General features: G+C 34.1%; 1 protein-coding gene across 1 annotated transcript in view; it reads right to left on the bottom strand.

Moving 5' to 3' along the window:
• Positions 1–7,140: 7,140 nt before the first annotated feature.
• The window catches only part of LOC149548345 (binding protein), a 144,481-nt gene continuing 129,132 nt past the window's right edge, over positions 7,141–22,489 (bottom strand). The window contains exons 12-13 of the mRNA XM_089792421.1: positions 17,195–17,292; positions 7,141–7,776 (exon numbers count right to left, since the gene is read on the bottom strand). Of these exons, the coding sequence (XP_089648547.1) occupies positions 7,294–7,776; positions 17,195–17,292 (581 nt within the window). The 3' untranslated portion in view covers positions 7,141–7,293. The remainder of the gene's footprint in view (positions 7,777–17,194; positions 17,293–22,489) is intronic.

Genomic DNA, 22,489 nt, shown 5'->3' with positions numbered 1-22,489 from the left:
TATGACCCTTTGATCCCAATAGAAGGGAAGTAAAGGAAAAACTTAGTATGTTCCTTTATTTTGTTGATTGTGGGATTTGATTACCCCTCTGATACAGGTTGGATTTAATGTTAATCTTTCTTAATTGTCATTGTTTTATTCGCTTTGGATAGTGTTATTCTTGGCAATCCTTGGCTGATCTATTTTGGGTTGTTCAACCTAGTCTATGCTACCTTCTCTTGGGGTAACTATTGTATCAAGTGAAATGATTGAAAATCTATCATTGAATAGATTGTAAGTTTGGCCCCCTTAAAATTTTTTTTCTACCATTAATCAAAAACAAAGTTGTGCCACTTTAGATACATTTTTCAACTCTTAAAGAAATATCATTTGAAGAAGCTATTTATAAAGCACTTCAAGATATGCTTCAAGAGCAACAACAACAAAAGAAAACAAAAACAAAATATCAAAGAAAATTCAAATAAAGAAGTAACACAATTTTCTTTTGGAGTAAATGGGTGGGCTCCTGGGGATTTTTTTATGGTGGATGATGACTCTTTGGAAATTTTTCATTCCACATTTGCTTGTATCTTGGTGTATGTCAATGTTTGTAAGGGGTTGTTTGCAGAGATAAACCTTATATCTCCTAAGGGTAATTTGATCCAACATTTGGACTATGAAGGAATTCCCTTCAAATGCAGAAGATGTTGAAGTTGATGAAAGCTCAACCCAAAAGCTCCCAAGAATCATCTACATGTGAACACTTGTCACAGAAGACAGAAGCAAAAAGCTACGGAGGCAGAAATTGCCAGATCCATAGATGAGACATTCTTGATGAGCAAAGAAGAGATTGCTATAATCAAAACTGAATGAATAAATTACAAAGAGATCAATCCTTATAAAAAGAGATCAAAACCCTAATAGGGTAAAAGCTAGGTTGCATGATAATAATCAATAAAAGAATTAATTATTATGCCTAAAGTTTAGCTTAAGTAAACTAGAGATAATAAGTGAATTAATAATTGAATCAAAATGATTTAATAAATAAGGCAATATCTTATTATTCTAACACCCCCCCAAGATAAACTTAGGGAGTAGCATGAAAATTTAGAAACTATTGTTGAAAGGAAATTGGGTCTCGACAACAAGGCCTAATAAGGTACCTAAGACAACCAAATCTCTGTACAGAGGAGAAATAGAGAAAATCACATGGGAAAAACCCTACTCCAAAAAGAGATGGAAAGAATGTTCCAAACGATAGGAAAAAAAGATGATCATGAAGAACACCACTGAAGCATGAAACTGCAAACACTACCAAATTGCTAATCTGAAGAACCTCCACTTTAGAGAACATGACCAGGTAGAGAAGACTAGGTTTGAAGAGCTAATCAATCGAAGATGGAAAGTATCTTCATGGCCTCCAAAAATAGGAATGAAAGAATGTCTATATGGTAAATGATCAATCTCACCGAAATGCATAATTATCCAGCCACTGCAATCGCCTAGTACATAGGATCAAAAATTGAATACATAGCTCACTCCATCGAACCAAGAAAGAAATAGAACCAACATAATCCTCCTCTAATGTTGAGAGGTAAGACATGAACACTGAAATTGAATGCAATATCTCATGCCGAAAGAACTAGGAACATCGAGAGTGCAAAAGAAGTACAAACACGTATACTGGCACATGTCATCGACACATCATGAGGCTAATGTCGTGGAAGGAACACTCACTTGACAAAGGAAGATAGCGAATATGGCCAACAAAAAACCCCTAAGACACTTTATAATGTAGTGCGAGTACAACAAAACAAAAAGATGTCCAAGATCCCAAAATGCAATAGAGTGACACTTTATCTTAGTGCATTTGCAAAAATACTATAAAAGGATGTCAACAAAAATCAAAAGAGACATAAGGCTGATACAACAAATAGTACAACCCATGATGAATCATCTAAAGCAACAAAATCAATCCTCAAACTTGAAACAACCCAGATATCCACCAGAATGTAAAAGTGCAAAAGATCAAATAGAATGTGCTTGGTGAAAAATTTGAAAAAAAGCTAGCATCATTGGAAAGATCTCAGAAAGACCTTTCCAAAAAATATAAAGAATTCCCAAATCAGAGATCAGATGCTCAATATATGTCTCCTGGAGTGCAAAATAGAGCGTAAACAGGAAACCAAATAGCATCAAAAGTCCAAATAACCTGCACCATCATGACGAGCTCAAAAAGCTGACGATATAAGATTCGTCAAAAAATACCTCCATATGACAAAGATACAGCCAAAAAACCACAGACAACTTTTTAAGACAAAACAATCATAGAAGTGATGGTCTGAAAGCCATCAAATTTCAGCCCAAAAAAAGATGACAGCAACACCTTCGGTAGGCCTGCAATGTCAGTTATTTTATGATATCCTTTCTGTGCCAGTACTTTGCTGATGCAGGCATCCTTTTTGAGAAGATTTAAAAAGGTTTTAAAAAAGAAAACTCTTTGAAGTAATTTAAAAAAAAAAGAAAATGTTTTTTTAAAAAAATCATGAGTTTTTTTCAATAAAGCCTTTTTTTTGTGATTTATCTTTTTAAATTAAAAATAATAATTCATCTCTTTGGAAAGCATGCCCAAATTTGGTAGCAATTTTTTTAAACCTTGTCAATTGTGTCCAAATTGGACAAATTTTATATGGAAATAGGGGTTTTTGGGTGCGTCGAATCCAATGGTGAGGTATGTTTGGGCTCAAAATGCACCGAAAAATGACCCCCCCCCCACAAAAAAAAAAAAAAAACCCAATACAAAATAACTCTGAAAATTGAAGCCCTCTGAAATTAAAAAAAGCACAGATTTTGAAAGCCAAGAAAAATCTCTCATAAACTGAATAGGGGCATGAAGATTTGGAGCTCTGATACCATGTTGAAGATGAAAGTTCAACTCCACAACTTCCAAGAATCACCTACATGCAAACAACTATTACAAAAAAGAATAAAAAGGCTATGGATGTAGAAATTGCCAAATCAATAGATGAGACATTTTTGATAAGCAAAGAAAAGATTGCTATAATCAAAACCAAATGAATAAATTACAAAGAGATCAATCCTTATAAAAAAAGATCAAAACCCTAATAGGGTGAAAGCTAGGTTGCATGATAATAATTAATAAAAGAATTAATTATTATATGCCTAAAGTTTAGACTAAGTAAACTAGAGATAATAAGTGAATTAAATCAAAATGATTTAATTAATAAGGCAATATCTTACTCTAATAGAAGATGCTTCAAAACTAGTTATGTGGTGACTCATTGTGAGCTATAGAAAATGAAAAGGTTTTCCTCGTGGTGGAAAGGTGCTTCAACGCAACATTATATGATTTAGAAGATTTCTTCCTAGACGAGCTTCTCACAAGTGGTTGCATAGGACAACTACACGTCTCCTCTAGATTTGACATCAATCGGTGGTCTATTGAGGTCATTGCCCTATTGGTTGCTCATGTAACTTCTATTGTGGGTGTTCTGTGAGTGGAAGGTTCTACTATTTCTGAACCTATTGTTTTGTAGTTTTTTTTTCATCATGTAATATGGTTGATGGTTGAGCTCTTATTGTTAAGGGTGTTGATGATGTTGTCTCTTTGGTCGTTGTTGTGCCTATCTCTCGGGTAATTGTTGCACCTTTCTGTGGTTTTTTTGAGGGTGTTGTTGGTGATCCCCTATGGGTGTTGGGATTCTATTGTTGGATTCTTCAATTGGGTAGGATATTATTGCCATGATCCCTTCCCAATGTGTGTTGGGATTCTAGTTTTGGATTTTTTAGATTGACTATATGTTGATGCTAAGGTCGAAGAGGGTTGGATTTTGATAAAAGACACAAAGCCATAATCTCCCTCTCCCTCTTTCAATATGTCCCTTCCCACAACAATTAGACTAAAGGGAAATCTTAATTCTTTGGGGGCTTTGGGGTTGGAGTTTTCTCTAGTCCTTTGGTTTCTAGATAGATAGCAATTTTCTTTGTGCAACAAATGTCTCAGGTTGAAGCAACTTGTTTGTTTGTGCAATGGAATTCTTAGGGTGAGGCTAATTATTGGAAAAAACCATGTCTTGGTCTTGGTCTTGACCCATTTCATCTTGTTAGCTTTCAAGGTTTATCTTTTTGTGACCATTTTGTATTGAATTTCAAGGTCATATCAAAACTTCTTTCTATATATATATATTTTTAAAAAATAATAAAACTAATATTTTGATATCTTTATATTGAGAAAACATGGAAATGAAAAAAAGAAGTCACAGTACATCAAGATAATATCATCTAACTACAACCACAAGTCAAGGAGGAGGAATGAGTATGAAAGGTAAACAATGGGAAACCTATTGAACAAACATTGACTATGAGTAGAAAAACATATGAAGATAAAATATGTAAGTTACAATTAAGAAATCAAACAAGGGGACCCACCCTTAAATAAACAAGTCTTGAAAGTAGGTACAAACCATCAACAACAATTAGATATGACACCAAATGTTGACTAAAAAGATATAATACATAGCACAAAGGCTACAACTCCTTAAAAGGAAAGGGCAAACTCAAAACGCAAGAGATAATGGGCAAGAGTTTCTTCCTATATCATTGGACAATAGCCCAAATGATGTTATCCTTAGGCTCCCCAATGAAGGAGACTATAATGGGGTGACTATCATCAGAACAACTAGAGTGTTGAAGAAGTTGAGCAGTGTCAATATAACCAATATGTAGAAGAGGAGCAAAAACATTAGGAACAATAAAAAAATGTAAGTTACTAAAAAGGAAGTAGGTGAAATATGTTAGTTATTATAAATGAAACAGATTGAATAAAAAAGCAAAAGAAAGATAAATTGAATGATGATTCGTGGAGGAATGATGATATAATGGTTAATGATTCTAAGTTAGGGTTATGTGAGGTGGTACCCAAGAAATGTAAAGTTTAATGGTTTATGAGCACCATTGTTACATTTATTCATATATGCCGATGAAAAATTGGTGTAATGAATTAAAATCAAACAAAAGGAAGATAATTTGAATGACGATTCTTGGAAGAATGATGATCTAATGGTTTGTGATTATAAGTTGGGCTTATACAAGGTGGTATCTAAGAAATGAAATGTTTAATGGTTTATGAGCACCTTTGTTATATTGACTCATATACACCTAAAGTTTAGTGTTCATTTCAACATTCATAAAGAGAGTTACGTGAACAAGGCAACTAGACAAGAATAATCAAAACTATATGTTGTTTGATCAAATTAAGGTCATTATGCCAAAGGGACACAATGCAATTGCGCACTAAGCATCTTGAGTAAATCATTCAATGTAGATGGGAAAAGCTCAACACTCCCTTATACATGGTTGCCTATGAATTAAACCAAAATTGATACGTACAAAGATTTGGCAAGACTACACCTCTAGCGGATGCGGAGAAAGGATGGATTCATGAAGGCTATTAAAATGTATGATCCTATAGAGGCCATCTTCATTCATAATGCGTGGACAACATTTGCTACTCTTTTGGGATATCCAAAGGCTATCAATATAGATCTAGAGACTGCTTCATAGGACCCCAAATTGTGGTGGTCAATTGCACACATCTAGATCTTTGAATGGTACTCTAATCATTGGTTTGTTGCCTCAAGTTTATAGTTGTATTGCTAAGAGAACTTGTCTATTTATAGCTTCATCCACTCCATTAATCGGAAAAGACTTACTTCTAGGAGCCCAGAGAAGTTTATGGATGTACATAGTGCCTTGTGTCCCATTGACTGTAACATGTACAAGGAGAATCCAAGAACCATTTGAGATGTAGAGCTAGAAGAGCCAACAGTTACAATAATGAGGAGTTTGGCAAAGAGCTTGGGGACGATTAGATGCCTCAAACCATTAGCCATTGACTCATAATTTATGAGTTACTAGCGTCACTATCCAATGTTTACTTATTTGTTTTTGAAGTTTGAAGTACGAACATTGTTAATTGTAATTATGAATCTTGAACATGAAGATTTGAAACTTCTCATTCCAATGTCTATATTTTAATTTTCGCTATCAAAAAATACTAGTAATTAAGATGTCATTGTTAATAACTTATTTGTTAATAGCAATAACTAAATGTTAATAGTTCAATGCAATCATTGCACTGTGCTTGCTTGTACATTTATGCATCTTTTTCTAACTAATTTTTCAAGTACTTGTGTATTTCATCATGGCTCCCCCGCTGCCATCCCCAAAGAAAGATCCCCCCTCTACCCCGCTTGCTCCTGAAACCTTTCCCACCTTCTCAGTCTCAAGGAACTCTGGAACATTGGTATTTTCGCATGCCCCTTTTTCTATTGTAAGATCTGACTTCTGCACAATTTACCTGTGCTTCTGTCGAGGATAGAGATTCAAGTTATCAACCTCTGATCATCAATCATGCAAGCTGCACCATGACACAGTACTCTGTGGTCAGGCCTGCTTGCCACTTTGACAATCATATCATGCAAGAGACAAGCTTCCGTTGTTATTGTTCAATTGCCTCTTTTCAACATTATTTCCCACTATAGATTTCTTGAGCTCTAATATTTTGAGTAAACTTGAATAAGCAGTTTCTTGAACTTCATGAAACCTTACAGGTACTGTGGTATTTTCATTTTTGACAGATTAACATTGAATGATTTTTTACTTTTATGGTTTTGTTCGTTTGCTTTTTATATGCATGCTATGCAATATCCTGAACTTAATTTCTTTTTGTAGGCTGCAAATGTATAATATTTTTATTTATATGTTTTTATATATATCAACCCAAAACAAACCCAATCACCCCAACTGTGCCAGCACACCTGAACCTGAATTCAAACAGGTATCTAGCTAATAACCTTCAAGAAGTTCTGCAGACTAGCCTTGATGTTAGCAACGGCTATATGAATAGTAGGGGTCTTTACATTCCATGTGCTTTCAAATGAAGGAATGAATTTTTTGTTTCATGTGATCATCTCCAAAAAGATCATTTAAAATATTTAAAAAGGCCCATATTATCCATGGAAAAGATCATATGCTATCGCTAGCATACCCATAAATTAGTGCTGCCAATTATGGTTATTTTATTATTAAGAAGACAGGGAAGTTGCATGTATTTCAGTGTGGTACTCATTGCACACATGCTTACTGCAAGAAAAAATCTAAATAAATAATGATGAACCAGTACACATGCTAATAGCAATAAATGGAACTGTGTGAAAACCCTTGAACAAAAATTAGCCAATCAGGGCCATGTAATTTGACCAGTGAAATTTATCAGTTTTATAAACATGAAGACTACACCGTGGCCTCTTTGAATTTCTTTCCTGTTCTAGCTTTGTATTGATCATATGCTCTTAGGGATGATAGAGTAGTATTTAGCTCCTTTCTTAACCTCTCATTCTCTTTAATATCCCTAAGCACCTTAAAATGTGTGGTAAACTTTTTTCTAACCAAGTCTTTATCTTCACCAGCCTTGATCTGGTCAACTATGGAGTTATCTAGAATTGAATTCCTGCCATTCCGCTTCCTCTTCTGGGTTGGCTTGATCTGACAAATGGGAGATGAGAAAGCCCTGACCCTTGTCGAATAAGTCTGCAAAGCTTCTTGTGGAGAAAGAGTTGAAAGAAACACTTGATTATGAGATACACTCATGTTAGCAATATTGTTTGCCAATTCTGAAACAGCTGGATGATAATGCCTGGATAACAGGGCCACTTCCCACAGAATAGAAGAAAGAGCTCCACTTAACTCGGGATCCACAGCATCAGGTTGATATTTCTGCAAACAGAAGAGGCTATATAAGTGTCATGTGAGATATTAATCACTTGTTAACCAGCAACAGGGCTATTGAATTTCCTCTTAGGAGATGAAATCATAAAACAACCTTTGTCATCTATACAAAGCATTGGACAACACCGAGATAAACCAAAATGAATAGGGAAATCGACAACTCCCTAAAATTATGAAAAAGAAAAATCAACAAATAAAATACCAGGCTAAAAGGGAAAAAATAGTTCTAAACAGAAACATTATCATTTCCAATCAAGGGATGTTTCTAGCACATTAAGGTATAAATACAGTAAAACTTTCAAATTAGTAGATCTCCAGATGGAGAAAGATACATGCTCCAGCCAAACTTCCAAGTAGAGTTAAATAAAGAGAGATTCCTATTTGAATATTGTACAAAACTCTTCATTGGTTAACTCAAAATAAGAAACTGTTTAGTGCTAATTTTTAGAGGGTGGTAGAGGATAGCTATTTAAAAGATAGGGGAGAATATATATATATAAAGTTTCAAGTATGCATATCACAGCATTAATAAAGCACTCATCATAGACGTTTTAGAAGATTAATACATAACATTACGCTTGAATTAAGATTTCACATGTGGATTGATAAGTAAATTAATGAAATTCAAATGATTTCATTGTCAATATATGGCATACATATAGCAAAAACAAAATGCCCAAAGACTCCAAATTTCAACCATGAAATGACAAAATATAAAAATATAAATACAATAAATAAACTACTAAACAGTAAATGGTAGATCTAAGAGTCTAAATTATGTAGATCTGATGCCCTAACCTCCCCTTTCAACTGTTGTTCACTCTTTAATCAGCTGCTCCTCCTCTTGCTACTTTTCTCCTCTGTGATTGGGAAAATAAGTTTGCTTTTCTTCTTTATAGTTTTTTTATGCTTAGATTAGGTTTTGGTATTGTTAAATGTGGTTTGGGTATCCTTGTGGCCCAGCCAGCCTTTTTTTCATATTCAAAAATGTCTTATTTTTTAACACTGGCAGTCCAGAAGTGCTGTGTTTCATGGTGTTTCAGGGGAAGGGATGAGGGATGGTAAGGGATGCATTTCCAGGATGTTTTCCTAAAAAGCCAAAAATAGGGTAAGGCAGAGAATGACAGAATATACAAATTCTTAATATATATTAAGATTAAAGATAAAGATATGTCACCAATTGACAAAAACAAGACAATATGGAAATAAATCACAGATCCACAAGTCACAACAGCAGTATAACAGCATAAATGTGTAGTGCCTGCCCCTAGTTTACATTTTCGAGCTACATTTATGATATGTTTGCCAAACTCTTTTAGGCCAATTTATGTTTGATGAGTAGTATCATTATTTTAGAGATTATCAGAGGATGTTTACACTCAGTTTATTATATGATGAGATTACTTGGTACTCTATATTTCGTGCATGTATGATGATTATTCAATGGTTTCAGTTATCGATGATAATTAGTTAAATGGTTCATTATTCCATGTGTTTCTTATGGATACTTACCCCATACTGCATGTGTATGGTGTGCGTGTTGTTTTATTTATGTATGGTGTTTCTGATATGGTTAAGAAAGGGAGTCGTAGTCACCTGCTAGTCGGGATCTACACGATGCACCACTTCCTGCCATTGCCTGTTTAGCTTAGAATATTGTGTTTGTACATGCGTGGATTTTATGCAGGTTGCAGGTACCGGGTATCGACTTCCCTGAATTGTCAGGATGAGCGTACCCTATCGCACTGTCTCAATGGTAAGAGAGGGGAGATAAACTCTTAAGTCCAAATCCTAAACCCTTTAGCCAATTGTCCTAATTGATAATTAGGACAAGTATCTGAGTTAAGTACCCTCCGAATGCATCAAATGATGTAATTTGGTGATTATAACCCTTCTGTTTGATTTGGTATGTATTTTTCTATGATGGGTTTTCGTATGTTGCTTTTTGAGTCCTTGGTGTATTTTCTATTAATTAAGTCTAATTAAAAAGACTAATTAATGATTTAATTTAATAAGGAATTATTATGATATCTTTATATTTAATTAATTAATTAATTAAATAAAAGAATTAAAGTTGGAAATTAAAGTTTAAGATATATTTAGAACAGGATAATATTTATTTAATTTAATAATAATATATTTGGAGTTCATTTTTAAATAAATGCTAAATATTATTGTTATTTAAATTAATTAAATATGTTATCAATTAAGTTCTAAAATGAATTAAAAGTTGAAAGATATTAATTTATTAAGAATTCTAGATCGCATGATCTAATCATGAGTTAAATATAAGAATTAAATTAAAAGATTAAATTATAAAAATTAATAATGTTATTTTAATTTCTTAAAAGTGCACATAGGATTTAAAATAATAAATTAATTAAGAATTGAAGTCAAGTGAATTTTTAAATAAAGTTATTTAATAATTCAACTTAATGTGCATGAAAGTTGAATGCAAAAGAATTAGAAAAGATAATAAAAGTTAATTTGAGTTAACTGAGTTGTGCAAAGAGTCTTCTCGGGTAAACGCACAATTAGTGCCCCGAATTGAGGAGAATTTGCTTATCACAACTTTGGGGGTTCATTTTCGTAGGATACAGATTTGGACGAGAATTAGGAGGAAGACAATTTTTGGAAGCAAATTTCAGAAGGCTGATACGAAGAAAGTCTCGAAGGGAAAGGTTATTGAGAGGAGCGAATTCGTATACAGTTTTCTGGAGGTTGCATAATAGCATCAGGATCAGGTAGGGTCTTGTGTTTTTTATCCATTAAATATGCAATTATCCCTTCCTGCCTTCTTCGTGTCTGGGGTTTGAAGATCTGTATTCTCTGTGATAAAAGTTTTAAGCTTTCAATCTTGTGAAGCTATTAATTATTCGTCAATAATTTTTGTATCCATGGAGACTGGATGAATTAATTAGAACCCTCGTTTTCTTGATTTAGAAATTAAGATCTAATTTGATAAGGGTTTTGTTTTAATGGTATTGAAAAGTTCTAGATAAAAAAATAAAATAAAATAAAAATAAATAAATATATATATATATAAATATATATATTTATATTTTACATAATTATCCTTTGGAAGAAATTGTTTTGTATTAAAAATTAAACAAAATTAATTTTTAATAAAAACTTATTTTATTTCGAATAAAATAAAATCATATAAAAAAATATATATATATAAAAAAAAAGGTATATATTAATATTAGTGGGGGGGAGGGAAGTACCCCGTACCCGCCCCCACTGTCGGCGCAGGCCGACAGTACCTGCGTCGCAGGTACTGCGACGGCAGGTACAGAGTACCTGCCGCCGCAGGCCCTGCGACCGCAGGCCTGCGGCCAAAGCCGACGGGCTATAAACGTTTTGAATTTTCGTTTTTTTTTTAATTTTTTTTTTTTAATTTTTTATTTTTTAATTATTAAAAACGAATTTTATTTAATTAAAAATTTTAAATAATAAAAATTATAATATATTTAATTTTTATAATATATTAAACTTTTTAAATATTTAATAAATAAATATTAATTGTATAGATATAGTTGTAGATTTTAATTTTGTTTAAATATTAATAAATTAACAATTAGTAGTGGGATTAAAATAAATAATTAGATCTAATAAATATTGATTAATTTAATTAAAATTAGTTTAATTAAGTTAATTAATAATGAATGTTATTTGACTAAATTATAAATTTGGATATTGATTTAATGTAAATTATATTAGAACTGGGTTATTCGAAAAAGGGTAGTTGTGAAAACTTTGTTACTTGAATTCGACATTGAACTAAAACACAAACCTTACCTTAACTTAAATAATATACTTTCAGATCCAATCTCTGAGAATTTGATGTTGTCTTTGTACTTTGAATGTTTTGGGGTTGGTTTAGCGTTGACCAGTTCAGGTTGTTACCAGAGGCTCGGGGTTTGTGAATGTGATGTCTTGATGATTTGGTCTCGATCTTTCTTAACCTGACCATGGTAATGTGATGAAGTGCTCTATGACATGATTGTGTTTACTGTTTGTGATTGCTTTCCAGTTCCTTGTGTGAAGCTGAGATGTATGTATTTGAGAATACCTAACTTAACCATTTTTGGGTCTCGATCAGTTATATTTGATAACCATTTCTGAGTCTCGATCAGTTATACTTGTATTACTTTCTGGTTGCTCATTAGAGAACCATTGGATTTTGTGACTTATCATTGATGCCTTCAGTTGCTGATAGAGAACTGTCGTGATTACTTGATTACTATTTGATGTTATCTGTTGCTCATAAAGAACTGATATATTTTGTGGATTATCTTTTATGATATTTTCAGTTGCTCGCATAGGACTGAGATGGTTTTATTATGATTCTTTGATTTATGAGTTCATGAGCTAGGGTAGGTTATCTATGTGTAGAGTCGGGAAGTGGCTTGCAATGGGGGTCGGAGCCCTAAGAGGCTGCCTTGAGAAACCCATTGTAAGTCATTTTTAATAAGTGAAAACATTTACACTAAATGAGAGAAAATGAACCTAACAAGATAATCGTATGTTCTCTCCCATGCCATGAGTGCTAGTACAGACTAGGATGGGGTAGAGAGGACGCTTGGTTACGACCTTGCATTCCATAGTATGCCTCGTCAGTACGAGAGGATACTAGTGGCCGCAGGATCAGTAGGGACCCGGGATTCCTAAGGGATTGCTCGGGTAACTTCTACATGACTTTTGCGATGACACTTTCCCGCTTGCATATTAGGTTTCCTACGTGTCTTGTGGTACCTCTGGGATATAGATGTCGATCTTTTTAGGAACCCTTGAGTTAGCATACTTATAGGATTTCCTGGACTTAGAGAGTATTTATGATTATAGGTTTTGTTATCCTATTTTGGGACTTGAGACTATCTCCTCAGCACGGTGGGAGTGGACCATTTAGGTTCCACGCGGTTGGGTGGTAGTGCTTTTACTCTTACCATTGAGATCCGTTCCGTGGTCACCGTGGCTGGAGTTTTCGTGATTGGCATTTACCTACACTATGTTCTTGGATTAGTATGATGGATGGTTAGATTTTATGATAGATGCTTTATCATTATGGATGTATGGATGTATCATGTATGGTGAATAATTTTCATATATTTTACTGTACTTTGTATCATGGATTTGAGGATGTTGTATCTTGATCTTTACATATGTATATTCTTTTAAGCCTTTCATACCCTGTGACATGTACAGTGGATGAATGAGCGTTCCGAATTAATTTGCCAAGGAGCATTCGGAACAAATGTATATTATGGACATTGGAGTTTCTGATTATTCTTTTATATGTATGTGTTAGTTGTTAGACTTAGAATTAATTAAATTTAAACGTGACTCAACGTCTTGGGATCTTTAAGAAATGTAGCTTGCAATGTATGTTTGTCGATGATTACATGTTATTGCTTCCGCTACTATTTGTTTGATGTGTATGTCATACTTTCTTACTTAAAAAAAAAAAAAAAAAAAAAAAAAATGTTTAGCAAACTTAGTGAAACTTTAGGTTAATTCTTTTGGATCCCTTGGCGGGGCGTTACATCTGGTATCAGAGCCTAAGTTTCTACATTGGGAGCTCTGGGTATATTGGAACGCCACTAGTGTTAACTAGTTGAATAAAAATGCAAACCTTAAACTAAAACTTGAAGCTAGTTGAACTGAAACTTTAGGTTAATTCTTTTGGATCCCTTGGCAGGGCGTTACAAAATGATAACAGAAACAATATAAATCAGCATAACAGCATTATAATTTATAACAATAGTCTCAAACATCAAAAGCATGGTCTATCTGTTAATGTTATAACTCCAGTCGATTTGAAACTTTGAATAGATCAGGAGATGGAGATAATTCCTCTGATCAATGGTTAAACATTTTGAATTTGATTAGACAACTCATATATATGTAACTGTTTATATATATAGGCATTATTAATAATGATTATCTAAACTTGTAATATACCTTAATCCGATTCATATGATTTCTGTGTTCCATGTGCATTGTGCAGATTGCATTATGTAACTGTGATCACTTTTTCATATTGTGCTTATATCAACAGTGACCTCCATATGCAAATCAGTTGTGACTAAATATCATTCATAATTACATTGAATCACATATATTGGTCAAAACAGCGATTAGGGTAAAACGATATAATGAAAGGTTAAAAGTTGTTAATGGATCGAATGTCCCTACTTGGGACATGCCTCTCCATACCTTGCACTATATATGAAAAGTAGGGACATTCGATCCATTAACAACTTTTAACCTTTCATTATATAGTTTTATCCATTATATATATAGTGCAAGGTATGGAGAGGCATGTCCCAAGTAGGGACATTCGATCCATTAACAACTTTTAACCTTTCATTATATCGTTTTATCCATTAACTGTCATCTCCCCTCATTCACGCTAGTTCTTTTGGCGACTAGTTAATCTATCTCTACGTCTGGATAGATTAATGGCATTACCAGTAAGGATGCCTGCCGGTCACAAGGGAAGATTTGTCTTAAGTTCGTCATATAATGTATTAAAGTACTTTAATAAAGTTGCTTCATGTTTTAAAAGTCATTCACTTTTTGAAGTGACTTCAGTGACTAGAAGATGAAAATGGTGTTTTATCCCACCTCTTATTCCAACACTTTACCCTCACTTTGAGGTTATAAATATGAGACTGTCTTGGGAAAGAACACACGAAATTTTTTATGAATTAAATATTCTACTGCTCTAGTTGCTTAAATGTGACTGGTTTTTCCTAAGGACGAAACCCCTTGTGGAAAAGTGTGAGAATAGACAAAAACCTAGTATCTCACTTTGCACTATCAGTTTTGAGATTGATTCAGTATTTGGAAATTTGGCAAGAAGTTGGAAGTTCTGTACAGCTGGAAGACATACTGGTTGGCAAAGGTTTGAGTATCTACAGGACACCAGTTGAAGATTGGACGGTAATCCAGAAGGCAGACATTCCAAGCCGCAGAATCTGGGAGGAGAGTTTGATGTAAGTGTAATCACTACCATCTCAGTTTTATACAGGGGCAGTGGTTTTCCATACAGTGAGCTCACGGGATAGTGGACAGATACAAGCAGGCATAAATCCATCCCACGTGAATATCATTCTTCAAAGGTGGAGTGACTGGCATAATACTGAGAACAGCAGCGGCATCTATGATAATCACAGGACCAATAGTGACAAATGCGAGATTGACTGGAAGTGATCATGGAAGGAACTCTTGGTGTTTCACGTCTCTTGCACTTCGTAACTGCATGGAGATTGACTCTTTCCAGAATACGCAACTTACCCTTCAGCAATACAGTCTGTTCTAACTTCTAACAGAATCGGAGTGGTAGTCAGCACTTGATCAAGCGCCTGGAAGTGGTGATGGGTTGAAATTCTTACTGCTCTCTCCAATGCCATGAATGGCGGTCACCATTAATACGGGTCTGCTCCTTATCTATCTATTCTGTTTTCTATTATTGCGCATTGGTAAATATTGTAAGGAGAGGTAAACCTATCTTCAGTATATAACTTAATGGTTATTGTTTTCACTGTCCTGAATATAAAATGATAAATCTAGTTTGTCTGAATTTAAGTTCTATTCCAACTTGAATTGAGTTCGGTAGCATTGGTTGAGTTATCAAATTTGGAGCATTAATTTCTTTAACAGTCAAGTGGCAGTCCAGTCTTTATCTCTGCTTAGTATTTGATTGCAAGACAACTGTTTGGTAAAATTCCTATCAGTCGAAACACACATCATCTGTTTAATTCGACTTTAGAACATTACATTAACAACTTTAACCTTTCATTATATCGTTTTACACTAATCGCTGATTTTACCAATATAATGAAAGTTTAAAAGCTGTTAATGGATCGAATGTCCCTACTTGGGACATGCCTCTCCATACCTTGCATATATATATATATATATATATATATATATATATATATATATATATTCAGAGATTGCTGCCATTGAAAAATGCAGAAATACATTGACAGTGCAATTACATTGGAGCGATTCTCTTCAACCACTTATCATTATGAATTGGATCAGTTGAATTGAAACTGTCATATTTCAGGAACAGAAAATTTGTAGTATATCAGATCCTTATTTTTCAACACTATCAATATGAACATCCAAATCAAAATGTCTCAAACATGTATCCAAAAGTTTGAAACATCAAAATACAATAGGTTACAGGCACAACCTATGAAACTAAGCCTCATTATAGCTAATAATATCCAAAGACTCACATGAGTCACTATTTTTATTTAATAGCATAAAACTTAATATGTTTATTGTGACGAATGTTCGTAATTTATAATTAAATTTTATATTTATAATTTTAATATAATCTTAAAAAAATTGTTAAAAAAAATCCATGTTGAACTTCATTTACCCCCGCCCCCCCATTATTGCTGATGTAAAAAAATAAGTTATTTTTGTTTTGTCTTTTAATGTAAAAAATTATCTAAACGTAAAGCGGGCACTTTTTCATGTCGGGGATGGATAGGGGATGTTTTGGGCATCCCCTAGGCATTTTGGGGACCACTTGTCATCCCCAAATGTTAGGAGATGTGTCTTGTTGTTTCCTGCAATTTTTCAATATCATTAACTAGGGGATGTTGCCTTTTCTTCCCACTATCCCCAAAATGTTTCTGGGATAGGAATGAAGTAACATAGCAAAAATGGCTTGAGCCATAGGGGGCAGCTACAAGTCCCCAAGATGGGTCGAGGACTTCTAGCCATCCCCTACATCCTCAACCACTTTTAGAGTCGTGTCTAGGGTTCTTTCCAAATTTGTGAAAAAAAAAAGTACAGGCGGGGGGGAGCGGGGTGGTGGCAGAAAACTTAGGGGGCATGTCCCTATGGAACATAGAATTAACATTTTATAGAAAAATAGAAGTCTTGCATTGGATGATAACCCAAAAAACGGGTTGCTGAAATAGAAAAACATTTGCTTAATGAATGAATCTTTTTTAAGTTCAACTTGGCAAGATTTATGCCAATTTTTTCTTTATAAATCGTATAGTTTTTGTCATGGTTGGAAATCAAGGTTTCTTGAGAACAAATGGATGCAGTATATGACATGTGTCTAGGCTGTATTGGATGCGGGATACGCGTGCTCAAGGAGGAACAAAGGATTTTCCAGCTATTACAATTAGATATTAAAAAGGATGATTTCATGCATGCTTATGTTGCATGGTAAGTACTGTGATAAGAACATTAGTAGAAACTTGTTTACCTGTACTGTCATTTTATGGGTTGTTAAAAATACGAGTTACAAAAAAATTAATCATACTATGCGGAAGTAGAAAGAATGTCTATAAGAGGCTAAAATTTTACATTCTTGTGCAATTATCAAGAACAAATTACAATAGTTGCAAACTTGGGAGATACTTACTGCTACAGTACCACCAACCGATCCCCCTCCGCCATCATTTTCCAATAAATTACGACACTTGCTGTACTTATGTAGTAAATTCTTTACTGTCACCAGAGCTACAAAAATGTTAAAACAAATATGTCAGCTGACCTGAATTTCTAAATGAAATATCCTGGCACAACCCACCAAATACAATAGATGTACACGATATGCAATATTCATATACACAATTCAAAACAATAGAGCAATGAAATAATTCAAAAGTTTATTTCAGATCAGTCTATCACATATTTTTACGAGCTGCCCAGGTTGGATGCCAAGAGAATTATAAATGACAACTAAACTAATTAACTAATATTCATGTGATAAAATGTATTTATAAAATTATAACTATTGGCCTTACACTAGATTATAGAAGCCTAGGGGGTTCAAATGCCAATGGTCATAGATCATCAATATTGCGATTATTCCTAATTAGTACTTAAAAATTAATATTCAACAGCTTCCTGATTTTGAAGAAATAAGTACTTGAAATATACAACCAAATAAAAAGCCAAAAAATTAACTAGACAAACTAAGACAAAAAATAATAGTTATGAAAACAATTTCATCTAAATTGCCAATCCAGATTCAGGTTCAGAGTTGGATTTGAGATTCAAGTTTGAATTTGGTTCAAAAAAGTTTTGGGGTGGGTTTGGGTTCGTCCATATAAAAACATATTTTAAAAAATATATTTGTGCGTGTGTGAACATACGCAACGACAAATTACTCCATACACCACTATGCTAATGGTAAAGAAACATATCAATATACACATCTATGTTTCAGTTCAACAGAATATTAATAGCATCATTTAACCATACATACAACATGATACACTTGCTTGGTCACATGCATGGAACATATTTCCATATCAAGGGGACAGTTTGAAAATGAAAGGAATCCTCAAAAATAAGTGCAATTATCTAAATTTTTGTTTTGTGTTGGTTAGAGGACTTCTAACCAAGCTAGATCAAAAGTTAGGATTCAAATTTTAAGCCCTGGACTAAAAGATACCATAGCTTTTTTAAAGAAATTCCTCGATAATTGTCGATTTGGATTTCCTCTATAAAGAAAGCTTCTTTCTCATTTACTCATGCACAAATGACATACAAAGCATCCTTTTTGGCCTTTTTAGTGGTCATGTTTAGGGTTGCTAGGGACAAATAGACCAAATTACAAATAAAAAAACACTTGAAAACTCAAAAAATATTGTTTTCAGACCAAATTCGGCCCGCGTTCATTTGCTAGGGAGCAAATTTGTGGCTCTGTGGGTGAAATTGACATGTACCAAAAATTTTACACAATCAAACCAAACTTTGAGGGTTGTTGGAGAGAATAATTTGAAGTTTCATTGATTCCATAGTATCTGTGATAGATTGATAGCCATACACATAACATGAACCATCAATATTCAAGATGCCAAAAAAGTAAATATTGCATGTTGCATGGTATATAGGTACATTGAGCAACAAGCTTAGAAATTTAGATCATCATCTAATTGATATCTCAGTTTATGTTTCTTTGTTCATGAATGCAAAACAACAATGTATCTAGGTTTTGAAAGCTTTGAGTTTGGAGAGCTTTGGTGAGCCCCTCTTTTAGGGTTTTGTTTGTTTTCGAAAGTTCTTATTCATTACTTTTCAGGTATATGAAGTGTGGTACCCCTTGACATCCCTAAGGCTGCAATGTTCCCATTTTTCTCATTCTCTCATAGTGCAGTTGGTGTTGTCTTTTGAGGGGTTTTTGATGCACCAGTGAGTTCAAATAAATTGATGGAGACAAATGACACCTTCTAGAGTGATTTGAGATAACTTGTCCAAGACTTACTATTTTTTAACAGTGACCCTTTTTAGCACTTAATATTTATAGTAAATTTCAATGTATCTCAAATTGGGTCAGTTTGGTGTTTGGACACTTATATTTTTAGCAATTGCTATTTTCAATATCTACTTTAAGTAGTTGGGCCGACCTCTATTTCCCCAAAGGTGAAATGTCATTCTTGGTCATTGGGTGAAGCTTAATTGTGTTTAAAGAACTATATTTTGATTTTTAGTTACTTACATCTCTTATGTTGTCACTTGATGACTTAAGCAATTTGCACCCCTTGATCTAGTAACACAACATTGTTTTTAAAAAGGACATAATTGACATCCTAGGTATAAGGAGAAAATTAATATTTTTTTAAAGAATAAGGCCTTTAACATTTGGGAGACCAAAAGGGGGATTTGTTTTATCCCACATGGATTGGTTACCCTATGGTTGTTCAGTATAAACCTCTTCCTTAATTTGTCCATTCAAGAATGTTGTCTTCACGCCCATTTGATGAAGCTTCCACCTCTTAATTGTTGTTATAATAGTCTTGATAGAAGTGTTACATGCTAGAGGTACAGAGGTTTCTTCATAGTCTATACCTTCCTTTTGATAAAACCTCCAAGTTACAAATTTAGCTTTATATTTCTCTACACTTCCATCAGCAGCATGTTTTATTTTGAACAATCATTTAGAAAAAGCAATAGATTTACCTTTGGGCCTAGGAACAATGTCCCAGACATCATTCTTGATGATGTATTGACACTCCTCTATCATGGCATCCCTCCACACTTGCTGATTTGAAGCATCCTCAAAACTCGAAGGCACCAATTCTATAATGTGACTCTCATCAGGGAAATGTATCTTGCAAACTAATGTGATATTTTACTTTCTCAAAAAGTGCCGCATGGGGCTGCATAATTTTCAGCCTCTTGCATAATATGCCTAGCCCACAATGGTCTCTTCTTATCAGTTGAAGCATTACTCAGACCAACATAAGTATCTATAGGATCAAATCGATCAGCAGAATCTTCTAACTCTGTGGACTCTCTCTGAATCTCCGAAGGGGAATCCAAGCAGCCATATCCATGTCTTGAGAAGGTACAAAATCATTTCTATTAACTTCCCGATAAGATTCTTCAGACTTTTTATAAGATACATCATCTTGAAAAGAGACGTCTCTACAGATTTCGATATGCTTTTGACCCAGAATATAAAATTTGTATGCTTTAGATGATTCACTATAATCAACATAAATGTCTATTTTCCTAAAGGTTCTAACTTAGTTTTCTTATCTTTTGGAACGTGAATATTCACAAGACATCCGAAAATTCTAAGAACTAATATCTGGTTTAGATCCTGAGAAAGCTTCTTTCGGTGTCATATTGTCAAGGATTGAATGTGGACTACGATTCTGAACATGCACAGCTGTCCTGCAGGCTTCTTCCCATAAGATGTTTGAAGACTTTGATCATGAATCATGGCCTTCGCTACCTCAACTATAGATCTATTCTTTCTTTCAGCTACACCATGTTGTTGTGAATTATAGGGGACACAAAACTCCCTCTTAATCCCAGCTTCAATACAAAAAAAATCAAATAAACCCGAAGTATATTCACCTCCATTGTCAGACCTTAAAACCTGTATCCTATTATTGGACAAGTTTTCAACAAGAGATTTAAGTTCTTTAAATCTGGACAGCACTTAATCAGACTCTTTGGATTTAAGAAAGTAAATCTGTGGCTTACGAGAGAAGTCATCAATGAAAGTAACAAAATACCAAAAGCGACTTAAAGAAGCAACTAACATAGGACCACACATATGAAAATGAATCGGCTTTAAAACATTCTTTGCTCTAGACTCACTATTATGAAATGAATTTTCTAAGCTCTTACCTAGAACACACCCTTTGCAAACACCCTCATGATCTTCATTCAGCTTTGGAAGGCCAACTACTGCTTTCTCCATCGAAGTCAAGCTTATGAAGTTAGATGAGCAAGCCTTTGTGTCCTAGCTCACTTGAACTTGTTGAACCATGTGCAAGGACTTGAATAGAAAGGGCTGAAAGTCTATAAAGGTTGTCATGGCAAACACCAGTTTGACGAGTTGTCTTAATACTTTTGTTCTTCTTCCATGCAAGAACTTTTCCATCAGAAAAAGCAACATGGTAACCTTTATCTTCCAATGTAGAAACGGAAACCAGATTCCTCTTAATTCCAGGAAAAAAACAAACATCACTCAGACTCCAGATCTAGCTGAAAACGAAGCACAACCAACACCCTTCCAGAGTAACAAGCATCATCACGAATGATAACTTGAAGGTGAGAGTTTTTCTATCAGGTTAGAGAGATGCTCACAATAACCTATAATAAGCCGAGAGGCTCCACTATCAATAAGCCATGTATCACTGTACAATTTACTAGAAAGGGGAGAAATAAATAAGAACCGAATATTCACTTAAACACTCTAGGAGATGATGAATTGTCAACATTAGTAGAAGCAACTCGATGCTTGGGTCCAGAGTTACAATCTCTAGCAAAGTGACCAAATTTGTCACATCTGAAACACTAAATCCCAAATAGATCCCTCTTCTTTTTATTCAATACGAGAGTTGAATTGGAATTCTCATCTCTAAACCTCTTCAAGTAACTTTTCTTTCTTTCCCTTTAGAAGTGTGAGCAACAAGTACACAATCATCTTCATGATGAGTTTTACGTCCAACACCTCTAGCTTCAAACCTGCATTCATCCTGAATGCAATCAACTCTTAATCGATCAAACTTAGGAAGTTCATCTCTTCCACTAATTCCTTGGATGAAGGATTCCAAGAGTTGGAAAGTCCATTCATCGCTAACATAACCAAACCTTTGTTTGCAAAGGATCCTCCGATAGCATTTAGTCGATTCTTCAACTCTGTAATTTTCAAGAAGAAGGAAGCAACTGATTATCCTCTAGCCATTTTAACAAGTAAAAGTTGGCATCTCAAGGCTAGAGCTCTACTAGTGTTGTTGAATTCATACAGGTCCTTCAAAGTCTGAAACATATCTTTGGTTGAATTCAACTTTGAAATAATAGGTACCAAGTGATCCTTAAAAGAATTGATTAGACTCTTCCTTGTGATAATTTCGTTCTTCTTCATTGGGTTTTCTTAACATCATCAAAAGGTTTTGCTACGTCAAAATTCACATAATCAAGAAGATCATTCTCTTCAAGTGCAATTAGAATTCTAAACTTCCACGAAGAGAAATTTGAAGATTCGCCCATCTATTTTCAACTTTCAGTCTGTACACCATTGTAAAAAGCTGAAACACACAAACTGAAAGTATATCAAAGAGTAATACAAGAACCTAAAAATTCTGGTTCGAGATCGTTAGACCTGCTCTCATACCATGCTGAATTTGAACCAGAATATAACAATTTCAAATTCTGAAATGAAATACAAAACAATAAACAAGAGACACAG

Source organism: Cupressus sempervirens, chromosome 7 (genome assembly GCF_028749045.1).
Source record: "Cupressus sempervirens isolate cs-2001-9-10 chromosome 7, ASM2874904v1, whole genome shotgun sequence".
Lineage (NCBI taxonomy): Eukaryota > Viridiplantae > Streptophyta > Pinopsida > Cupressales > Cupressaceae > Cupressus > Cupressus sempervirens.
Note: the sequence above shows the minus strand (reverse complement) of the source record. Positions and strands in the feature narration are given on the sequence as shown.